General features: G+C 44.1%; 1 protein-coding gene across 1 annotated transcript in view; it reads left to right on the top strand.

Moving 5' to 3' along the window:
* Window positions 1–5,360: 5,360 nt before the first annotated feature.
* B3GNT4 (UDP-GlcNAc:betaGal beta-1,3-N-acetylglucosaminyltransferase 4) overlaps window positions 5,361–25,109 on the top strand; it is a 20,892-nt gene continuing 1,143 nt past the window's right edge. Inside the window, exons 1-2 of the mRNA XM_077461955.1 lie at window positions 5,361–5,838; window positions 23,963–25,109. The exon at window positions 23,963–25,109 is cut by the window's right edge and continues 1,143 nt beyond it. Coding sequence (XP_077318081.1) covers window positions 23,986–25,080 — 1,095 coding nt within the window. The 5' untranslated portion in view covers window positions 5,361–5,838; window positions 23,963–23,985 and the 3' untranslated portion in view covers window positions 25,081–25,109. The remainder of the gene's footprint in view (window positions 5,839–23,962) is intronic.

Raw genomic sequence — 25,109 nt, 5'->3', positions numbered from 1 at the left:
CCTCTTACTTTCTCCATTAGCTCATCTTGTATAGTTATTACCTTTTTGTATCACCTAACACTCCCTTTTAGATTGTGCTTCAAAAAAAAATTGTAGAAATCAATTGTGCCCCTGTGCCCTTATGGACAGCCGCTGGGTGTTATTCATTTTTAATGGCACCTCAAATGCGGTGCGGTTTTGCGATGATCGCTGAACGACAGAATCATGCGGCAATTGTGGCAAACAGAGTAAAATATAGTGATGTGCTGTACATAAATAATAAAGTGCAAATGTGCTCCGTGTCGGAAGCACTGGAACCACTGTGGGAAACAAATGCTTGTGATAGAGACGTATAAGCATATAAAAAATGATCACGTTATCCATAAGGTAAAATAATAAAAGTAGAAAAACTTCACGGAAGATAAGAAGCCACTCATCACTAGTATCACATCGCAGATAGCGATCACGGGCACTTTATTATTATTTTTGATTTTCTTCATGTATACAGTCACTCTATATGTTGCACCATATATATATATATATATATATATATATATATATATATATATATATATATATATATATATATATATATAGGAACTCTTCACTGACAATTTTAATATATTTATGTACTTATGAAAAGGACTTTGCACTGCCAATTACTTTGAATTTTTTTTTTTACTATCGTCATTTTTCTACTTTTATTATTTTACCTTATGGATAACATGTGGTAATTTTTTATATGCTTATACATACGTCTCTATCACAAGCATTTGTTTCCCACAGTGGTTCTAGTGCTTCCCACACAGAGTACATTTTCCCTTTATTATTTATGTACCGCGCATCACTATCTTTGACTCTATTTACTTTTCTGGGTTGTTGACATTTCCCTCAGTGTGTGCAACAGTACTTGATCTATCGATTTATTCGTTTGGTAGGCGCAGGAATATTTCTTTCCATTTAGCTAATTGTGGCAAGCAGCATCATACAAAGCTTCTGCGCCTTTTTGGACGACAAGCTTCGCATTATACGGTATGCTACGATTGCCGCATGATGCAGTACTGGTTTATCTAGTTTTATTAGGATTTTTTAAAGTTATGTTGTGTTTTTATCTGCTCGTTTTGATTATTGTGGATTTTTTGCGAAAAAATTCGTTTGAAATGATAGGGGGAGGGGGGGGGGTCCCGATTTCTAAAAGCAGCCCTGCCATCTCCTTTTACATTGTACAGCACTACATAGATAGACTGTTGGCTCTACAAAAAAATATTAATATTAACCACTTTCAGACCGGACCATTTTGCTGGTAAATGACCAGAGGTCTTTTTACACTTTGGCACTGCGCTGCTTTAACTGGTAATTGCGCGGTCATGCAATGTTGTACCCAAACAAAATTTGCGTCCTTTTCTTCCCACAAATAGAGCTTTCTTTTGATGGTATTTGATTGCCTCTGCGATTTTTATTTTTTGCGATATAAACGTAAAAAGACCGCAAATTTTGAAAAAAAATGATATTTTCTACTTTTTGTTATTAGAAAAATCCAATAAACTCAATTTTAGTCATACATTTAGGCCAAAATGTATTCAGCCACATGTCTTTGGTAAAAAAAAAGTCAATAATTGTATATTTATTGGTTTGCGCAAAAGTTGTCACATCTACAAACTAAGGTACGTTTTCTGGAATTTACGCAGCTTTTAGTTTACGACTGCCTATCTCATTTCTTGAGGTGCTAAAATGGCAGGGCAGTACAAAACCCCCCCAAATGACCCCATTTTGGAAAGTAGACCCCCTAAGGAAATTGATAAGAGGCATGTTGAGCCCATTGAATATTTTATTTTTTTGCCTCAAGCGATTGAATAATGACAAAAAAAAAAATTTTTTTTTTTTTTTACACAAAGTTGTCACTAAATGATATATTGCTCACACATGCTATGGGCGTATGTGAAATGACACCCCAAAATAAATTCTGCTGCTTCTCCTGAGTATGGGGATACCACATATGTGGGACTTTTTGGGAGCCTAGCCGCGTACGGGGCCCCGAAAACCAAGCACCGCCTTCAGGCTTTCTAAGGGCGTAAATTTTTGAGTTCACTTCTCACTACCTATTACAGTTTTGAAGGCCATAAAATGCCAAGATGGCACAAAACCCCCACAAATGACCCCATTTTAGAAAGTAGACACCCCAAGCTATTTGCTGAGAGGCATGTTGAGTTCATGGAATATTTTATATTTTGCCACAAGTTGCGGGAAAATTACAAACTTTTTTTTTTTTTTTTTTTTTTTAACAAAGTTGTCACTAAATGATATATTGCTCATGCATGCCATGGGCATATGTGAAATGACACCCCAAAATAAATTCTGCTGCTTCTCCTGAGTACGGGGATACCACATATGTGGGACTTTTTGGGAGCCTAGCCGCGTACGGGGCCCCGAAAACCAAGCACCGCCTTCAGGCTTTCTAAGGGCGTAATTTTTTGATTTCACTCCTCACTACCTATTACAGTTTTGAAGGCCATAAAATGCCAAGATGGCACAAAACCCCCACAAATGACCCCATTTTAGAAAGTAGACACCCCAAGCTATTTGCTGAGAGGCATGTTGAGTCCATGGAATATTTTATATTTTGCCACAAGTTGCGGGAAAATTACAAACTTTTTTTTTTTTTTTTTTTTTCACAAAGTTGTCACTAAATGATATATTGCTCACGCATGCCATGGGCATATGTGAAATGACACCCCAAAATAAATTCTGCTGCTTCTCCTGAGTATGGGGATACCACATATGTGGGACTTTTTGGGAGCCTAGCCGCGTACGGGGCCCCGAAAACCAAGCACCGCCTTCAGGCTTTCTAAGGGCGTTACAGTTTTGAAGGCCATAAAATGCCAAGATGGCACAAACCCCCCCCAAATGACCCCATTTTGGAAAGTAGACACCCCTAAATTTAGGGGTACACTAGTGAGACTAGGTAATAAATGGCGGGTGCCCTGAAACTATAAAAAAATAACTAACCAACCAGCGTCACCTGTAACAGTTATATGGTGATCACTGGTGAAAGGGTTAACTAGGGGGCAATCAGGGGGCTTTATGCGGTAGTATATGGGGGTCCCTGGCGCTATAAAAAGCTGCAGCGAACCTAAATACCTACCTGCCTAACTAGCGTCACCTGTGACACTAATACAGCGATCAGAAAAACGATCGCTTATTAGGCTGGGTTCACACTGGAGCGATGCGGGAACGCCACGAATGCGCGGCGGGTTCCCGCATCGCATGCCTCCCGGCGGCAGTTCACACTGCCCTATGCGAACTGCTGGGAGTGTCAGTGAAATGTTACTGACACCCCCAGATCAGTTCGCATATCGCAGTGCGATCTGCAAACTCGGATCGCATGGTGTGAACACCCATGCGATCCGATTCTGCTGCGGGCCAAAAAAAGGGTCCCGTGCGAATTTGCGGCGGGTGCGGCGGGTGCGGCGAATGGCTGAACTCGAATCGCACAGAGATCGGATGTGATTTGCACTGCAGTGCGGTGCGAATCACATCCGTTCTCATAAACCGCTGCAATGTGAACCCAGCCTTAGTGACACTGGCGACGGGGGGTGATCACGGGGTTAAACCTTTATTGGGGGGGTTAGGGGGGTACCTTATAACTAAAGGGGGCTAACCCTAACTGCCCTAACAGTTATTAGTCACAAATGACACCCGCCGGGTGATCAGGGGGTTAAACCTTTATTAGGTAATAAATGGCGGGTGCCCTGAAACTATAAAAAAATAACTAACCAACCAGCGTCACCTGTAACAGTTATATGGTGATCACTGGTGAAAGGGTTAACTAGGGGGCAATCAGGGGGCTTTATGCGGTAGTATATGGGGGTCCCTGGCGCTATAAAAAGCTGCGGCGAACCTAAATACCTACCTGCCTAACTAGCGTCACCTGTGACACTAATACGGCGATCAGAAAAATGATCGCTTATTAGGCTGGGTTCACACTGGAGCGATGCGGAAACGCCGCGAATCCGCGGCGGGTTCCCGCATCGCATGCCTCCCGGCGGCAGTTCACACTGCCCTATGCGAACTGCTGGGAGTGTCAGTGAAATGTTACTGACACCCCCAGATCAGTTCGCATATCGCAGTGCGATCTGCAAACTCGGATCGCATGGTGTGAACACCCATGCGATCCGATTCTGCTGCGGGCCAAAAAAAGGGTCCCGTGCGAATTTGCGGCGGGTGCGGCGGGTGTGGCGGGTGCGGCGAATGGCTGAACTCGAATCGCACAGAGATCGGATGTGATTTGCACTGCAGTGCGGTGCGAATCACATTCGTTCTCATAAACCGCTGCAATGTGAACCCAGCCTTAGTGACACTGGCGACGGGGGGTGATCACGGGGTTAAACCTTTATTGGGGGGGTTAGGGGGGTACATTAGAACTAAAGGGGGCTAACTCTAACTGCCCTAACAGTTATTACAGTCACAAATGACACCAATGCAAAAAAAAAAAAAAAAAAAAAAAAAAATGACATTGGTGTCACTGTGACTGGGGGGCAGGGGTAATTGGGGGGGTGATCGGGGGGTAAAGGGGGGGTGTGAGTGTGCCTGGCATGTTCTACTGTGTGTGTGAGTGTTGGTGCAACTTACTGATCCGTTCTCCTCCGTGTCGGAACGAAAAATACCGACACGGAGGAGAGAATACATCACTTCCTCTCCTGTGTTTACATTACAGGAGAGGAAGTGATGTCACCGGGGATTTCTATTCGTCGGGAGCGATCGCGAGGGGGTGGCCATGAATGAATGGCCGTCCCCTCGTCCGGGATCGCTCCCGTACGAATTCCGACCGCCGCAGGCACCGGGCGGGGGCCCGATCGGGCCCCCGACCCGCGGGAGGCAAGGGACGTACATGTATGTCCTTATGCCTGCCCGTGCCATTGTACCGACGTACATCGGCGTGCGGCGGTCGGCAACTGGTTAATAACAAAAATTAGACTAGGTGGTGATAAGTTTTCCATAAAGCCCCATACACACTATCGGATTTTCTGCTGATTTTTTTTTCCCTTCAGATTTACCAAAACCATATAATATGAGGTCAAACCTTAGGAGTTTCAATGTGTATGTAATCAGGCAGGCCCTTACACTACATGTTTTTTGGTAAAGCTGCAGGAAAAAAAAAATCATGAGAAAATGTGATAGTGTGTATGGGGCTACAGATCCTTCAGAAGACAGAACGTTCTGACTATTCCACCCAGCCATACAATGAATAGTAAAGTCTGATTTGCAGCAGGCAGGGCTGTAATCGAGGTATCAGAGGATCCTGCTGATGCGGAGAACAGAATGTGACAGGTGGGCGTGGCCCGAGCATCCATCGCCACGCCCTCCTCCCCTCTTAGCATGCAAGTCAGGCACCGGCGTTCACAATGCGATCCGGGCTCCTTTGTGCTGCTGGCCGCCTGTGATTCCAGGAGCAGCTCTGGGTTGCTAGGAGGGGACATCATAAATCCCCATTTATAAAAGGCGAAGACAAAGCACACATGACTGTGCTAAGGCTCAGCTCTGGAATAGATGCCCCCCTGGCATGCCTTGACCTTTGCACTGGTAACACGCTGCCCTGTGCCGGCCACTAACGGGTTACTAGTAGCTAATGATGCCACCTGTCATCTGCGGTACAGAGATGGCAATTATATTGTGCCTGCCTCGCCTCTGTCTGTCCCCGGGGGATTAACCTGCAGAATCTCAGTGGATGTGGGGAAGGTCGGTGTGATCAGCCAGCAAGGACCCGACTCCACTACCTACCTACCTACCTACCTACCTGGAGGACGGCTGGAGCATGTGTGTGTCCCCTGTATAGTCATGAGCCTGCCTGCTGATACCTAGGTAAGAGGAGAGCCCAGCTTGGTCTACTGCCTGTCAACGATTGCTTTTATAACATGTGACCACATTGCATATAGGGTGTGTGTGTGTGTGTGTGTGTGTGTGTGTGTGTGTGTGTGTGTGTGTGTGTATGTGTATATGTATATATATATATATATATATATATATATAATATATATATTTATTTATTAATATAATATACAAAAGTGAGTACACCCCTCACATTTGTGTAAATATTTTATTCTATCTTTTCATGTGACAACACTGAAGAAATGACACTTTGCTACAATGTAAAGTAGTGAAGTGTACAGCTTGTATAACAGTGTCAATTTGCTGTCCCCTCAAAATAACTCAACACACAGCCATAATGTCTAAACCACTGGCAACAAAAGTGAGTACACCCCTAAGTAAAAATGTCCAAATTGGGCCCAGAGTGTCAATATTTTGTGTGGCCACCATTATTTTCCAGCACTGCCTTTAAAGTGGTTGTATACCCTCATTTTGTAATTGTTACCTACAGGTAAGGTAATAAGGCTTTCCTGTAGGTAAAATAATATTGCCTAAACCTGTAAGGTTTAGGACTGAGGTCTCCAAACTACGGCCCGAGGGCCAGATGTGGCCCTTTGCTTGCCTTCCGGCCCTTGGGGCACAATTCCTTCCACTGATATGAGGCACTATTCCTTCACTGACACCAACAATGGGGCACTATATCTTCCACCGATACCAATGATGGGATACTATTCCTCCTACTATAAGGGGGAATACTCCTCCTCCTTATTGACCACCAACCCTGAGGCCATATTTATTCTCAGTGATGCTGGGCCGTGACATTTTCTGGCCCTACTGGCCACAATCCGGCCCTCCTAAATTCTGAAGGACAATAAAGTGGCCCTTTGTTTGAAAAGTTTGGAGACCCCTGGTTTAGGAGATACTCACTTTGCATGCAGTCGCTGATGTCAGTGGCACATACACTGTGAATGCCCAGCTGAAGGTCTGGCGGATGCTGCCGGATCCTGCCGGGAAGAAGACTCCCACTCACAGCGCCGGAGCTGCAAACCTGGAAGAAACACTGAGGGCAAAATATCAGCTGCCTCGGCGTGGACCAGGCTGCGATATAGGGGCTTCGATCTAAGGTAAGTATTTCATAATGAGCTACTATGCGATGCATACTAGCTCATTGTTCCTTTGCCTTACAGGTTTTTTTTTCTTTTTAGATGTGCTGGTATACAACTGCTTTAACCTACTTCGGCATGGCGTTCACCAGAGCTTCACAGGTTGCCACTGGAGTCCTCTTCCACTCCTCAATGACAACATCACGGAGCTGGTGAATAGAGACCTTGTGCTCCTCCACCTTCTGTTCGAGAAAGCCCCAGAGTTTAGGTCTGGAGACATGCTTGGCCAGTCCATCACCTTTGCCCTCAGCTACTTTAGAAAGGCAGTGGTTGTCTTGAAGGTGTGTTTGGGGTCATTATCATGTTGGAACACAGCCCTGCTGTCCAGTCTCCGAAGGGAGGGGATCATGCTCTGCTTCAGTATGTCACAGTACATGTTGGCATTCATGGTTCCCTCAATGAACTGTAGCTCCCCAGTGCCGGCAGCACTCATGCAGCCCAAGACCATGACACTCCCACCACCATGCTTGACAGTAGGCAAGACACACTTCTCTTTGTACTCCTCACCTGGTTGTTGCCACACGCGCTTGACACCATCTGAACCAAATAAGTTTATATTTGGTCTCATCAGACCACAGGATATGTTTCCAGTAATCCATGTCCTTAGTCTGCTTGTCTTCAGCAAACTGTTTGAGGGCTTTCCTGTGCATCATCTTTAGAAGAGGCTTCCTTATGGGACGACAGCCATGCAGACCAATTCGATGCAGTGTATGGTCTGAGCACTGACAGGCTGAACCCCCACCCCTTCAACCTCTGCAGCAATGCTGGCAGCATTCATACGTCTATTTTTCAAAGACAACCTATGCATATGACGCTGAGCATGTGCACTCAACTTCTTTTGTCAACCATGGTGAGGCCTCTTCTGAGTGGAACCTGTCCTGTAATGCCCCGTACACACGAGCGGACTTTTCGACATCCAAACTCCGACGGACTGAGTCCGGCGGACTATCCGATCGTGTGTGGGCTGCAACGGACTTTAGCGAAGCTAAAGTCTGACGGACTTTAGAAATGAAGCATGCTTTAAATTTTCCCGACGGAACTCCGCCGGACCCGGTCCCCTTTGAAAAATCCGCTCGTGTGTGTGCTACTCCGACGGACTAAAACCGACGCTAGGGCAGCTATTGGCTACTGTCTAGGAACTTCCTACGTCGAATCCAGTCGTACGTCATCACGTTCGACTCCGTCGGAGTTTGGTGTGATGGTGTGTGGTCAAGTCCGTTCGGTCGAAAAGTCCGCCAGAACTCCGTCGGAACTCCGGCGGAACTCCGGCGGAACTCCTTTGGAGGTCTGTCAGACTTAATCCCTCTCGTGTGTACGGGGCATTAAACAGCTGTATGGTCTTTGCCACCGTGCAGCTCAGTTTCAGGGTCGTGGCAATCTTCTGTAGAGCAACAACTCTTTTATTTAGATCCTCAGAGTTCTTTGCCATGAGGTGCCATGTTGAACTTCCAGTGACCATTATGAGAGTGTGAGAGTGATAACACCAAATTTAACACACCTGCTCCCCATTCACACTTGAGACCTTGTAACACTAACAAGTCACATGACACAGGGAGGTAAAATGGCTAATTGGGCCCAATTTGGACATTTTCACTTTTTCTGTACACCTACTACTTTCCATTGTAGCAAAGTGTCATTTCTTCAGTGTTGTCACATGAAAAGATATAATAAAATATTTACAAAAATATCAGGGGTGTACTCACTTTTGTGAGATACTGTATGTATATATGTAAAGGTAATGGCAACCATCATTTACCCAAGCATGTTAAAACCATGTATAGTTCAGCAGTAGCCAGCCCATAAGAGGCTCATGGGTGCTGCCCCCCTGGTTTTGCATGTGGGGCGGCGGACTCATAGCTTTTTTTTGTTTGTTTCGTTTTTTTCTTTTAGTTTTTGCAAGTACATGGTTAGATCTTGAGGCTGTAATTGGCTTGAAAAAGGTTGGGCTAGGGGCGCAGTGCACCCGCTTGTGACACTAGCGAATCAATATTTGCTATTGGTTTCCAGCTTCTCCTCCTAGACAATCAGGGCAGGAGACGAATATGAAGAAGACCCAGTTGGCCGGGAGGAGACGCCGGGGAACCCACAGCGGTGGAGAGGTGAATGCGGACTGGGGACGGGGGGGGGGACGGGGGTTTTGGTTGCACAACCCCCCCCCCCCAAAGACTTTTTTTGCACCAGCCGCCACTGGAATAGTTTGCTGTTGGTTCTAAATTCTGTACTTTATTTTAGGCTTAGCAGTCATGCACAGTGCCTTGGTGCTACCCCAAGAGCTCCTTCGCATCACATCCCTTAAAAGAGTGTAGGGTTTAAAAAAAACAATCATATTCTCCTATGTGGTAGCAACATCCATCTGACCCTGCAGCTGTTCTCCGCCAGCTCTACACCAACAACTGAGCGATCAAACCTCTGTGATCGGGTCTGCCCTGAGCACAGAGCAGTGACTGGCAAGCCTAGTAGACACAGGCCAAATGTCGAGCGATATTGGCCGGTTCAATAAAAAACATCCAACATTCGGCCAGTGTGTACAACTTCTGTCAGAAAAGCATGCTGGAAAACCAGCAGCCTACAGTGGCTCTGACCAGAGCTGTCAGTTTTTCATTCAAACCGCTGGGTTGAATGAAAAAAATTTGTGGTGTGTACTAGGCTTTAGTCATCAGCACTCTGCTCTGCCTCTCCAGTACTCACTGGAACACTGGGCTGTGGAAGGGGCAGGAACGGCTGGCTCAGGTTTACAGTGGGGTGCTGAGAGGCTAAACCAGCTGCTTGTCTGCCATCTGGGCTGATCTGATCTGATCCTGACATTATTGTTGGAATCCTGCAGACCCTTGACTGGCTGAGTGATGTCACCCGAAAGCAGACTTTATCCCACTGCTATCTGAATAAGGGTGATAGGTGTGCAGAACTAATTGCAACCCTGTGACCCACAGAAGCAGTATGGCCATAAGAGCTTTGACCATATTTATCCTTTAACCACTAGCTTACTGGGCACTTATACCAAATTCCTGCCCAGGCCAATTTTCAGCGCTGTCACTCTTTGAATGACAATTGCGCGGTCATGCACCACTGTACCCATATAACATATCTTGAATTTTTTTTCACACAATACTTTCTTTTGGTAGTATTTAATCACCACTGAGTTTTTATTTTTTGCTAAACAAAAAAAAGACCGAAATAAAAAAAAAAAATTTTTTCAACTTTTGTTATAGCATTTTGCAAACGGGTAATTTCCCTCTTTCACTGATGTGCACTGATGAGGCGGCACTGATGGGCACTGATAGGTTGCAAAGAAGAGGCGGCACTGATAGGTGGCACTGGTGGACACTGATATGTGGCACTGGTGGGCGCTGATGGCACTGATTTGCAGCACATTCAGGCGCTAAGGGGACCGTTGTCCCTCTAATTGAAGCCGCGAAAACCATAACGGAGATCTGTTTATTTCCATGATCAGCTGAGAGCTGATCACATGGTAAAGGACCTACTGTGATTGGCCCTTTACCCAATCTATGATCAGCCGAGTCTCACAGATTCGACGATCACAGAGCGTGCCGCTCACATACCGCAGGGGGCACGTGGGAAGCAGGAGGACATCTATGGATGCCCGCCCAGCAATTTAAGCCCACGCTGTAGCCATCTTTTGGCTATAACACGGGCGGCAAGTAGTTAAGCTGCATTGATCTGCATCGCTAGCAGTAGTTAGTCACATTTCAATTAGACTTGTTCTGTAATGTTTAAAATGTTTTGTAGCTTATTCAAGTCACCTCTTCAAGAGGAGCTTCACTGTGTTGTCCTGCTGCAATCCACTGCCCAGCTGCCACTAGGACCACCAAAAGAAATCATGGGGCTCCATACAGGCTATGTAACAGGCCCCCTTGCACCCTGAGGAAAAGAAAAAGGTGGCATGCTGTGTTGAACTGTGAGTGCAGCAAAATTGTGCTAATAGTTAGAGGGGCTTAAAATTTGAGCCTACGTACAAAGTGCAGTGATCAGAAGTATAATGTCAGAGTGCATGTATCAGGAGTATGTAATGTACAGAATACAAGGGTCAGCAGTGGGTAACAGAGTGTGCAGGGATCAGGTGCATGTAATGTACAGTACATAGTGCAGGGGTCAGGGATATGTAATGTTCAGACTGCAGGGATCTGGTCGGTGCAGGTGCCAAGAGTATATTATATACATAGAGCAGAAAGTCAGGTGTATGTAATGTGCAGAGGCTGGGGGTGCGTAGCTGCAGACTGGTCAGGATGCCCACACTGACCCGTGTCCACAGGCAAAAGCAACTACCACTGCGGAGTGAGCATCAGAACTGCTTCAGTGGATGGAAGAAGATGGCCTGGTCTGATGAATCGCATTTTCTTTTACATCATGTGGATGGATGGGGTGCATGTGCATCCTTTACCTAGGAAAGAGCTGGCACCAGGATGGGAAGAGGGGATATACTCAATATTAGGTGGATGGTCATAATATTACGGCTGATCAGTGTATAGCTTAAAGGGGAGGGCCACCCTGAAAAACAAAAAAATTTTAAAAATTACAAAAAATCTAAAAAAAAAAAAATGAAAAAAAAATTTTTTTTTTACTTACCAGAAATGCCTGTTGCTAGGCACTTTCTCCTAATCTTCCTCTTCCTCCTCCGCGGAGATCTTCTGTCTTCTGTCTTCGTCGCGGCGTCTTCTGGGTAATGAGTCGCGCTGTGTTCTGGGAACTGTGTGTTCCAGAACACAGCGCGTCCCATTCAGAAAGCGCTGCGGGACTCGCGCATGCGCAGTAGCTGCGGGACTCGCGCATGCGCAGTAGGAAACGGGCAGTGAAGCCATAAGGCTCCGCTGCCTGTTTCCCTTACAAGGGATGGCGGCGCCGGGACCCGAGAGCCGAGGGACGGGTCGGCCTCGGGCGGCCGACATCGCGGGCGCCCTGGACAGGTGAGTGTGTTTATTAAGTCAGCAGCTGCAGTGTTTGCTTTTTTTTTTTTTTTAACTGGCCCTCCACTTTAACAACCAAACTGCCCCCTCCCTAGCACAAAAAAAACAAAAAAACACACACAACAACCATAACCTGTCACTCCACAAGTTGTCCTGTTAGAACAGACCATAGCTTTAGAAAACAGACATAAGTCTGTTCAAAAGTCCACCCAGATAAACAATATAATTAGTGTGTTAAAAATAAATATAGAAATATTCCAAATATATAAAAAAAATATATATATATTTTTTTTAAATGAGCCCTTCCACTACACTATGTTCTATAGCAAAAAGTGGTTGTAAAGGCAAGATATTTTTTACCTTAAAGGGGAGTTCGCCTCTCCCCCCCGAAAAATTTAAAGTCAGCAGCTACGAATATTGAACACTTACCTGTCCAGTGTTCCTGCAATGTCGGCACCCTAGGAGATTTTCGGATCTCCTCTCAGGTGCTGCCACTAACTTTCATGGTAACAGAAACTGCCCGTGAAGCCTTTTGGCTTCACAGCCGGTTGCCTACTGCGCATGCACAAAGCGCGCTGTGCTTTCTAACTGGCCCGGTGGCAGAGGAGGGCTGAACTCAAAAACGGGTACAGTACCCACCATCCCAAAAGGTGGGGAGGAAGCAGATAAGTGGAGGTTCCACTTTTGGGTGGAACTCCACTTTAATGCAGGAAATGTCCCAGTACTTGTATTGCCCCCCCCTTCATCTCCCTGTATAATTACCTGAGTCCTATCTCGATCCAGCACTGTGCCTGTCCATAGTGGCTCTCTCCTCTCTCTCTGCTCCCAGAGGCAGCAATGGTAGCCATTGGCTCATGCTGTGGTCAATCAAATCCTGTGAGCAGGGGGCGAGGCTGAGCCCCACTGTGTGTCCCAATATATGCACACAGCCCAGTTCTGGATCAAGCCAGCGGGTACGGCTTCCTATGGGGGCGCAAAAAGAAAAGTAAGAGCCTGGAGCACTGGTGGGGGACCCCAGAAGAGGAGGTTTTGGGGCCGCTCTGTGCAATAGAGCAGGCAAGCATAACATGTTTATTATTTTACCAAAAAAAGCTTTTACAACCATTTTAAAGTAGGAAAAAAAATTGAGAACTACTTACCATTTGACTCATATAACGGTAATTAACTCCAGTGGGAAAAGGTCATATTTTATTGAGCTGTAGTCTCATGTCATTGCACTTGCAGAAAGTGAGTGTCCAGTCCAGGGGAACCCCCAAGCCACGTACAGTACCAAAGCCCATCTATGAACTGTCTACTATTGTCATTCTTCTAAAGAAGAATATTTTGAATATTTGTCATCGTTCTTAGATTGTGGCTGCTAGATAAGTTCGGTTATTTTGAATAACTAGCAGGGTCAGATATTTTATTTCTGCTGACAGATGTTTACCTTAAAGTGACAAAAGAAGAAAAAAAAAAAATCAATGCAAGCATGTATTCTTCATTCAAAGTGTACCTTCTATTATTCTCAGCCTCCACCAAATCTCCAATTTTTTTTTTTTTTTTTTAGCTGCTGTGAACCCCAGCTTCCTGATGAGGGTGGCTACGTTCTTTCTTCATGGTCCCAATGTATATAGGAATGTAGCCAACCTCTCTAGCTCACTTCTGAGATGGACTATGGGATGTGCAGCCTGCAGTGTACAGTGCCTTGCAAAAGTGTTCACCCCCCTTTGGCTTTTTACCTATTTTGTTACATTACAGCCTTTAGTTTAATGGGTTTTTTTTTATTTGAATTATATGTGATGGATCAGAACACAATAGTCTAAGCTGGTGAAGTAATATTAGAAACATATATCCCTAAAACTATTTTCAGAAATAAACTGATAATTGGCATGTGCGTATGTATTAGTGTATGTGAGGGCTCCTCCTGTGCTGTATATGGAAATGGGAAAGAATTATTCTAACTAGCTGGGTGCTGTGAACACTTTATGAGTTACACTCTCATATAAATATAAAATTGGTAAAAGAATTGGTGCTGCGCTCCCGCGAATAAATAAAAATATGGGGAGAAAAAATGATATATCCCACAAAGATGTATCCTTGTTTAAATAGTGTAAAGACTACTTAGTGTCTTAGTGTAAGACTGAGAGTGTTATCCCAAAGTTTCAGGTAAAGTGTTCAGGTGCAAGGTAAATCTGTCTAAAATTAATAAAAAATATCATACATAAATAAATTAATAGACCAAAAAAACAACAATTGATGTGCAAACAACAAGATATTACTCGTGCTGTGATATAAAGCCAGTGATCAAACAAAATAAAGTGCTATTGTGCATATAGTATCACTTATAGCAAACAATATTAATCAAAGAATATGATAGTCCAATGGTGGGTAATACAGTGAAAGTGTTATAAACGATGCAGGTATAAAGTGAAGTTGTGCATTCACAGTGCAAAAACTCTCTCCACTTCGGTGATATCCACGTGTTCACTAGGCACACTAGGTAATTACCTCACTGCTGTAAGGTATACAGCGTATATATGTAGCCTTTAAGGGAAAGCACTGGGGATCAGGGAGAGAACTTCAAACTCCTATAACGTCACCACCGTCCATATAGTTACTCCATAGATGAGGCCAGCATAGGTACTCAGAGAGTAAATATAAAACCCGCCATAGTGTAGTAGGTTTAAAAATTAACGATTTATTAAAAGAAATAAAACTACTCACAAACTATCAAGGATAGGTCGCACAGTAAACAGACTACGAGCGTACCGCTCGGGTGTAAGCGTCACTTCTGGTATCCTACGCGTTACGTCACTTCCCGTGACTTACCAGTTGTAGGAATCAGGTAGGTTGGTTTAGTGTAGTGGTCAGTATAGGAATCAGGTATGCCAGTGTGTAGTGGAGTGGTTGATGTAGGAATCGGGTAGGTTAGTGTGTAGTGTAGTGGTTGATGTAGGAATCAGGTAGGTTAGTGTAGGGGTCAGTATAGGAATGAGATAGGTCAGTGTATTGTATAGTGTAGTGGTCAGTATAGGAATCAGGTAGATTAGTGGTCAGGTAGGTCAGTACTATAGTAGGAAGGGAAGGGACTCAGAGTGCAAAAAGTCCGCAAGTTAGGGGGAGCAAATTACTTGCCTTGCCCTGGGCGCTGACAACCCACGCTACGCCACTGGGTGCGCCAAGGCATGTATGAACTGCTGTTCGCTCTGGTGGGCATTAGGTTTAGCTTTCTATACCAAGGGCAGCTCCTGAAGTACATAGGGCAGTGCTATGGAAGGGTCAGGGCTTAGCACTAATAGAGCTCTGGCTTTTTAATGAAATGTCAGGACTCTGCCATCACTATGGTAGATGTGGAAGTTTATTTAGAGTGTTGCTCACTTGAATGAATTGTGGTAGGGCATGGACATGTCATGCATGTCCCCTTGTCTGCTGCAACCTTAATGTAATAAAATTCTGGGTCAAAGGACCCATTGTTGTTATATCTGAGGTGAAACAGAAGAGTGGTATCAGTGGAGGTGATAAGGGATAGATGGGAATCACTGAGAATCTTTGGAAAGGTAAAGAACAGGGATACATTTGGCAGAAGGAACATAGGGTGCAAAACTGGATGCATTTGGCAGAAGAAGAAGAGGGTACAGACGACACACATTTGGCAGAAGATACACCGGGTTCATGGGAGGGATACATTGGTAGAAAGAGCAGACACAGAAGAAGAAGTACTGTGAACGTATAAGAGAGTGCAGAACACAAAAGTGTAGAGCTATTGAGGTGGAGAGAATAAAAGAGAAAATGGTTGATAATGAATAGATCAGTGAATGGGAAGGGCAAAATGAGACTCCTGAAGTGGAGAAGAATTCCCCAGGGAAACATGGCTGAAGGGGGGGGGGGGGGGGGGAATAAGTGGGCAGACAGGAGAATGGAGCTGGGAGGAGCGCAATATTGAGGATGGAAACTGAAGGACCACACATGAGGAGAGAACACTTCTGATTATAACAGAGAAGGGGGAGAAAACTCATGATCCATGTGAGTGTGAGGCTGAATAATTGCAACAACCCTCCAGTACTGATGAGAGGAAGCGGGGAAATTTCCTTCACTCATCACCTTATACAGGATACAGTTGAAGTCAAGGCATCATAATAAAGATATACAGTGCCTTGAAAAAGTATTCACACCCCTTGAAATTTTCCACATTTTGTCATGTTACAACAAAAAACATAAATGTATTTTATTAGGATTTTATGTGATGGACCAACACAAAGTGGCACATAATTGTGAGCTGGAAGGAAGATGATAAATGCTTTTCATTTTTTTTCTTTAACAAATAAATATCTGAAAAGTATTTATGCATTTGTATTCAGCCCCCTTTACTCTGATACCCCTAACTAAAATCCAGTGGAACCAATTGCCTTCAGAAGTCACCTAATTAGTAAATGGAGTCCACCTGTGTGTAATTTTAGTCTCAGTATAAGTACAGCTGTTCTATGAAGCCTTCTGAGGTTTATTAGAGAACCTTAGTGAACAAACAGCATCATTAAGGCCAAGCAACATACCAGAGAGGTCAGGGATAAAGTTGTGGAAAAGTTTAAAGCAGGGTTAGGTCATAAAAAAAAATATCCTGAGCTTTGAAGATCTCATGGAGCACTGTTCAATCCATCATTCAAAAATGGAAAGAGTGTGGCACAACTGCAAACCTACCAAGACATGGCCGCCCACTTAAACTGATAGGCCTGGCAAGGAGAACATTAATCAGAGAAGCAACCAAGAGACCCATGGTAACACTGGAGGAGCTGCAGAGACAACTATTAGTCATGCGCTCCACAAATCTGGCCTTTATGGAAGAGTGGCAAGAAGAAAGCCATCATTGAAAAAAAGCCATAAGAAGTCCCGTTGCAATTTGTGAGAAGTCATGTGGAGGATACCGCAAACATGTGGAAAATGGTGCTTTGGCCAGATGAGACCAAAACTGAACTTTTTGGCCTAAAAGCAAAACTCTATGTGCGGCGTAAAAGTAACATTGCACATCACCGTGAAACATGGTGGTGGCAGCATCATGTTGTGGGGATGCTTTTCTTCAGGAGGGACAGGGAAGCTGGTCAGAGTTGATGGGAAGATGCATGAAGCCAAATGCAGGGCAATCTTAGAAGAAAACCTGTTAGAGTCTGCAAAAGACTTGAGACTGGGGCGGAGGTTCACCTTCTAGCAGGACAACAACCCTAAACCTACATCTAGAGCTACAAAGGAATGGATTACATCAAAGCATATTCATAGTTAAAGTTCAGACCTAAATCCAATTGAGAATCTGTGGCAAGCCATGAAAATTGCTGTTCACAGATGCTCTCCATCCAATCTGACAGAGCTTGAGCCTTTTTCCAAAGAAGCATGGGCAAAAATGTCACTCTTTCTAGATGTGCAAAGCTGATAGAGACATCCCCCAAAAGACTTACAGCTGTAATTGCAGTGAAAGGTGGTTCTACAAAGTATTGACTCAGGGGAGTTGAAGACCAATGCACGCCACATTTTTCAGATATTTGTAAAAAAATTTAAAACCCATTCATCATTTTCTTTCCACTTCACAATTATGTGCCACCTAAAATACCAATAAAATACATTTAAGTTTTTGGTTGTAACATGACAAAGTGGAAAATTTCAAGGAGTATAAATACTTTTTCAAGGCACTGTACTTGAGAAAAAAAAACACCCTAAATACTTTATTAATTTAAAAACATTTGTGTGTGTGTATACACACACACTATATTGTCAAAAGTATTGGGATGCTTGCCTTTACATGCACATGAACTTTAATGGCATCCCAGTCTTAATCTGTAGGGTTCAATACACATTTGTGAGGTCAGGCAGGAATGTTGGATGAGAAAGCCTAGCTCGAAGTCTTCCACTCCAATTCATCCCAAAGGTGTTCTATCGGGTTGAGGTCAGGACTCTGTGCAGGCCAGGTAAGTTCCTCCACCTCAAACTCGCTCATCCGTGTCTTTATGGACTTTGTTTTGTGCACTGGTGTGTAGTCATGTTGGAACAGGAAGGGGCCATCCCCAAACTGTTCCCATAAATTTAGGAGCATGAAATTGTCAAAAATGTGTTGGACATTACTGACGCCTTAAGAGTTCTATTCACTGGAACTAAGGGGCCAAGACCAAACCCTGAAAAAAAAACCCACACCATAATCCCTCCTCCACCAATTGATTTGAAACAGTGCACAAAGAAAGGTCCATAAAGACATGGATGAGCGACTTTGGGGTGGAGGAACTTGACTGACCTGCAAAGAGTCCTGACCTCAACCCAATCTAACACCTTTGGGATGAATTAGAGAGGAGACTATGAGCCAGTCCTCCTCGTCCAACACCAGTGCCTGACCTCATTAATGCTATTCTGGAAAAATGGTCAAACTTTCCCATAGACACACTTCTAAACCTTGTGGACAGCCTTCCTAGAAGAGTTGAAGCTGTTATAGCTGCAAAGGGTAGGCCAACTCAATAATGAACCCTACAGACTAAGAAGTCCATTAAAGTTAAGTGCGTGTAAAGGCAGGCACCCCAGTACCTTTGGTAAGATATAGCATGTGTATGTGTATATACACTCACACTTTGCTACAATGTAAAGTAGTGAGTACAGCTTGTATAACAGTGTAAATGTGCTGTCCCCTTAAAATAACTCAACGCACAGCCATTAATATCTAAATAGCTGGCAAAAAAAGTTAGTTACACCCCTAAATGAAAATGTCCAAATTGGGCACAATTAGCCATTTTCCCTCCCCAGCATCATGTGACTCATTAGTGTTACAAGGTCTCAGATGTGAATGGGGAGCAGGTGTGTTAAATTTTGTGTTATCGCTCTAATGCTATCATATTGGTCACTGGAAGTTCAACATGGCACCTTATGGCAAAGAACTATCTGAGGATCTGAAAAAAAGATTTGTTGCTCTACATAAAGATGGCCTAGGCCGGTGATGGCGAACCTTGGCAACCCAGATGTTTTGGAACTACATTTCCCATGATGCACAACTACACTGCAGAGTGCATGAGCATCATGGGAATGTAGTTCCAAAACATCTGGGGTGCCAATCACTGGCCTAGGCTGTAAGAAGATTGCCAAAACCCTGAAACTGAGCTGCAGCATGGTGGCTAAGACCATACAGCGGTTTAACAGGACAAGTTCCACTCAGAACAGGCCTCACCATGGTCAACCAAAGAAGTTGAGTGCACATGCTCAGCGTCATATCCAGAGGTTGTCTTTGGGAAATAGACGTATGAGTGCTGCCATCATTGCTGCAGAGGTTGAAGGGGTGTAGGGTCAGCCTGTCAGTGCTCAGACCGTACGCCACACACTGCATTGGTCTCCATGGCTGTCGTCCCAGAAGGAAGCCTCTTCTATAGAAGCTGCACAAGAAAGCCCACAAACAGTTAGCTGAAGACAAGCAGACTAAGGACATGCATTACTGGGACCATGTCCTGTGGTTTGATGAGACCAAGATAAACTTGGTGTCAGGCATGTGTGGGGACAACCAGGTGAGGAGTACACAGACAAATATGTCTTGCCTACAGTCAAGCATGGTGGTGAGAGTGTCATGGTCTGGCTGCATGAGTGCTTCCGGCACTGGGGAGCTAGAATTCATTGAGGGAGCCATGAATGCCAACATGTACTGTGACATACTGAAGCAGAGCATGATCCCCTCCCTTCGGAGACTGGACCGCAGGGCAGTATTCCAACATAGCAACCCCAAACATACCTCCAAGATGACCACTGCCTTGCTAAAGAAGCTCAGGGTAAAGGTGATGGACTGGCCAAGCATGTGTCCAGACTTAAACCCTATTGAGCATCTGTGGGGCATCCCCAAAGGGAAGGTGGAGGAGCGCAAGGTCTCTAACATCCACCAGCTCCATGATGTAGTCATGGAGGAGTGGAAGAGGACTCCAGTGGCAATCTGTGAAGCTCTAGTGAACTAAATGCCCAAGAGGGTTAAGGCAGTGCTGGAAAATAATGGTGGCCACACAAAAGATTGACACTTTGGACCCAATTTGGACGTTTTCACTTAGGGGTGTACTCACTTTTGTTGCCAGCGTTTAGATAGTAATGACTATCTGTTGTTATTTTGAGGGGACAGCAAATTTACACTGTTATACATGCTGTACACTCACCACTTTACATTGTAGCAAAGTGTAATTTCTTCAGTGTCGTCACATAAAAAGATATAAAACGTTTACAAAATTTACGAGGGGTGTATTCACTTTTGAGAGATACTATGTATATATAGTATATATTATGGCAGTACCATAAAATTGTCACCTGAAATCAGGTCACATAATTGGCCTGTCCTTTCTGTGTCAAATGCCATGGGGGAGAGATGGCTGCAGAGGTTCTAGTTTGGTAACATATGGCACTGGGACACCTAAAATGCAGGGTGCGTGTGTGTGTGTTTGTGTGGAGGGGGGGGGGGGGTGGTTTGGGGAAGAGTACTGTGCTGTCAATTGCCCTCAGTCAGTGGAGGAGGGAGGTGAAAGGGACACAATGGGGGTTATTTACGAAAGTCAAATCCACTTTGCATTACAAGTGCACTTAGAAGTTCAAGCGCTGTAAAACTAAGGGGGACATGCAAGAAAAATAAAAAACAGCATTTTGGCTTGCACACAGGGCCGGTGCTACCACTAGGCAAACTAGGCAGCCGCCTAGGGCGCACTGCTGCCTAGGGCGCCCGGCCACTGGTATTCGTTCCTACTCTCTTCTCTCTGCAGCAAGCAAGTCTCAGCATCAGCAGGCAGCCGCTGCTCTGATCACACATAGTGTCAGAGGGGCAGCGGAGAGGATTGCGTCTGTGTCTCCACTCCCGAATGAATGGAAGCAAGCAAACATTCATTAATGGGCAATGGTAGGCTGCATTGATGGGCGCTGGTGAGGCTTCATTTGATGGGCGCTGGTGAGGCTGCATTTGATGGGCACTGGTGAGGCTGAATTTGATGGGGGCTGGTGAGGCTGCATTTTGATGGGGGCTGGTGAGGCTGCATTTTGATGGGGGCTGGTGAGGCTGCATTTTCATGGGCACTGGTGAGGCTGCATGGGCAGGGCAAACATGGGCAGGGCAAAGTGATGGAGTGGGGGGGGCAAGGGGGGCGGCAAAATTAGGTTTCGCCTAGGGTGTCAAAAATCTTTGCACCAGCCCTGCTTGCACATGATTGGATGATAAAATCAGCAGAGCTTCCCCTCATTTCAGAGTTTCCCCTCAGATCTACAGTGACTGCACTTGTAGTGCAAAGTGGATTTGCCTTTCGTAAATAACCCCCAATGACCCTTAAGGGTTCCACCTTCAGTACAGTCATTTTAGCCATGGTAGTGCTGGAATTGGCAATGCCACTGCCATTTTATTTTTATATCTCCAGCCCATAGGGACTTTTTCCCAGCTTGGAGAGATTTAATTACTAAAATATCAAAGTTATTGACTAGAACAATAATTTAAAAGGTAAGGTGCATTAACCACTTCCCGACCGGTGCACGCCGATGTACGTCGGCAGAATGGCCCGGGCAGGCATATTGGCGTACAGGTACGTCCATTTCTATATACCGCCCTGCCATCGCATGCGCGCCACCGGCAGTGCGCACGCGTGCCAGTCAGGACCCCGTGAGTCCAGTCACGGTTCCCGCGGACTCCATCACCACGGGGGTACCCGCGATCGTCTCACGGGGAGGCTGAACGGGGAGATGCCGTTGTAAACAGCATCTCCCCGTTCTGCCTAGCAACAGGTGACACTGATCTCTGCTCCATGTGATTGGAGCAGAGATCAGTGTTCACTAACACAAAACCCAGCCCCCCACAGTTAGTAACACGCCCCTAAGAACACTTAACCCCTACACTGCCACCCCCTGGTTAACCCCTTCACTGCCAGGGTCATTTACACCGTAATCAAGGCATTTGTATAGCACTGATTGCTGTATAAATGACAATAGTCCCAAAAATGTGTCAAAAATGTCTGATGTGTCTGCCATAATGTCGCAGTCACAATAAAAATTGCTGATCGCCGCCATTACTAGTAAAAAAAAAAAAATTATTAATAAAAATGCCATAAAACTATCCCCTATTTTGTAAACGCTATAACTTTTGCGCAAACCAATCAATAATCGCTTATTGCAATTTTTTTTTTTTTTTAACAAAAATATGTAGCAGAATATGCATTGGCCTAAACTGAGGGAAAAAATAGTTTTTTTTATATATTTTTGGGGGATATTTATTATAACAAAAAGTAAAAAATAATGTGTTTTTTTTCAAAATTGTCGCTCTATTTTTGTTTATAGCGCATAAAATACAAACCGCAGGGGTGATCAAATACCACCAAAAGAAAGCTTTGTTTGTGGGAAAAAAAGGACATCAATTTTGTTTGGGAGCCACGTTGCACAACCGCGCAATTGTCAGTTAAAGCGACACAGTGCTGAATAGCAAAAAGTGGTCTGGTCTTAAGCCAGCAAAATGGTCTGGTCGGAAAGTGCTTAATGAGGGTTAAAGATTGCCTTGACTTCTACTTTACATTACTAAAAAAGCATCACTGTCACTTTGTTCGTCTCACCTGAAAACTTAAAGTGACACTAAACTCTGGTTTAAAAAATATATGTCTAATGCAAGTATGTATTCATGATTTACTAAAGGCAAATATGCTATACTTTGAAAGGGAATTTTCCCCAGATCTTAGTTCATGTAATGCTATGCCATTTTGCAAAGAATACCCAATCATGTGCAAAGAGAATAAAAAAACAGAACTTTTGCTTGCACATGATTGGATGATGGAAGTAAGCTGAGGCTAACCTCTAATTCACTAAGCTCTGAAGAAATTCCCCATGCAAACTGCAAGTTCACTTGAAAAATGAACAGTTTGCCCTTAGTAAATCAACCCATTGGGGGTTATTTACAAAAGGCAACTCCCACTTTGCAATACAAGTGCAAAGTGCACTTGAAATTGCACTTGGAAGTGCAGTCACTGTAGATCCGAGGGAGATATGCAAGGAAAATAAACAGCATTTTAGCTTGCATGTGATTGGATTATAAAATCAGCAGAGCTTCCCCTCATTTCAAATCTACCCCTCAGATTTAAAGCGACTGCACTTTCAAGTGCAATTTCAAGTGCACTTTGCACTTGTAGTGCAAAGTAAATTTCCCTTTCGTAAATAACCCCCATAGTGTTTTCATCTACACTTGGCATCTACACGTGCAAAGATTTCAAGTTTGGTTCCTGCATGTTAGTCTATATAAAAAGTCAGGTCTCATCTTTTATTGTGTAACCTGTACCTATGGAAATGAAATCAGGAATCAGATTGATGTGGGTAATGTTTCACACTTCTTTGCTCCAGTTTTCATAAAGTGTACACTCAGATGTGTATTTGAATTTACACTGGTAGTATTTCATAGCATATTCTTTAACAGAAAAGCACACTTATTTGGCAGAACAAGGAAGAACTTTTAACCCCCGCTAGCAGCCAAAAAAGGGTTAAAACGACCCGCAAAGTGCCGCTGTAGCAGCGCTTTGCTGGCGGTTCGGCGGCGCTGCCCATTCATTTCAATGGGCAGGAGTGGTGTATACATCGCTCCAAAGATGCTGCTTGCAGACGTTTTTTTTAACGTCCTGCCAGCGCATCACTTCAGTGTGAAAGCTCTCTGGCACAGGGCAGACGTTTTTCAGGCGCTTTACAGTCGCTACATGCGCCTGAAAAACACCTCAGTGTGAAAGGGGTCTTATAGTAATGCTAATGTCTCAGTGAAAAAATTAACAAAATTGTTTTAAACATCAGGTCATATTTATTTTAGAGTAAAAAATCATCATTACAAATAATGTTCTATTATGCAACATTTATATATCAATAAATGAATTTTACATAGTTGATGCTAGAAAGTCAGTACTGATCTGTTATCTGGAGTCCTAGGGTGGTATAGCAGGCGTTTAATGGAAGCCTGGGAACCCCATGTGACAGATCTTGCCCTTGGTGACTTTACTCGGAATCTTAGCTTTTTTATTTTATGCTGACTCATATTCTCTCTCTCTTTTTTTGTATTTCTTCTTGCAGAATAGGCCCAATCTCTTGCAGAGATGTTTCTGCGACTGCGAAGTCTTATCCTCTACACATTATCCTTGTCTGTTTTTGGGCTTTTCATCTACTTTAACAAAGAACCAAAATCAACTTTAAAGTCTGTTACGCCTGACAAAAGGGAAGCACAAAGGCAAGAATTTATCTTCTGGGCTCCTGCAAAGACGAAACCCATCCAGTGTTATCCAGATCTATCTACTCTCAACTACTCTTCTTCCTTCCCAGAACCTCATCGCTTGTTCTTAATGTACAAACACTGTCGAAACTTTTCAACACTGCTCAAACCCAAGGAATGTGAGAAAGATACTTTCTTATTGTTGGCCATCAAATCTCTTCCAATCAATATAGACAGACGGATTGCTATACGAAATACCTGGGGGAAAAGGCAGGATTTTCGCAAAAATAAAATTAAGCTGGTGTTTTTGCTTGGAAAGACAGAATTCAGTATACCAGCTCAGTCACTTGACCAGTTGCTTTCTTATGAACACAAGGAGTTTAATGACATTGTCCAGTGGGATTTTATTGACCATTTTTTTAACCTCACACTAAAGGAGCTCCATTTTTTGAGGTGGTTCACCAATAGCTGTTCACATGCCAGGTTTGTCCTGAAGGGTGATGATGATGTCTTCATTAATACATACAACATTTTGGAGTTTCTTGATGAAATGGATCCTGAAAGTGAACTTTTTGTTGGGGATGTAATCAGCAAGGCCATCCCTATCAGGAACACAAAAGTGAAATATTTTATTCCACATGAAATGTACAATGGGAGTCACTACCCTTTATATGCAGGTGGAGGTGGTTATGTAATGTCCAGAAGGACTACTCAACACCTTCTTGGCATAGCTGAAACAATGGAACTGTTTCCCATTGATGATGTGTTTGTTGGGATGTGCCTTGAAAAAATGAATGTAACACCACAGTTTCATGCAGGGTTTAAAACTTTTGGCATCCGTAAACCAGTCAACCCATTTGATCCCTGTTTGTATAAAGGGCTCATGGTAGTGCACAAGCTGAACCCTACTGAGACATGGATTATGTGGTCTTTGGTGAATGACAGAGGAATGCAATGTGCACAGTCAAAGAGAACTCTATAATTACATGCAAATGTATATTTTCTTTTAAA

The sequence above is a fragment of the Lithobates pipiens genome, unplaced genomic scaffold (assembly GCF_037356315.1).
Source record: "Lithobates pipiens isolate NorthernLeopardFrog02 unplaced genomic scaffold, aLitPip1_a1.2 Scaffold_3, whole genome shotgun sequence".
NCBI classification, from domain to species: Eukaryota; Metazoa; Chordata; class Amphibia; order Anura; family Ranidae; genus Lithobates; species Lithobates pipiens.
This window is presented reverse-complemented; position numbering and strand designations above follow the sequence as displayed.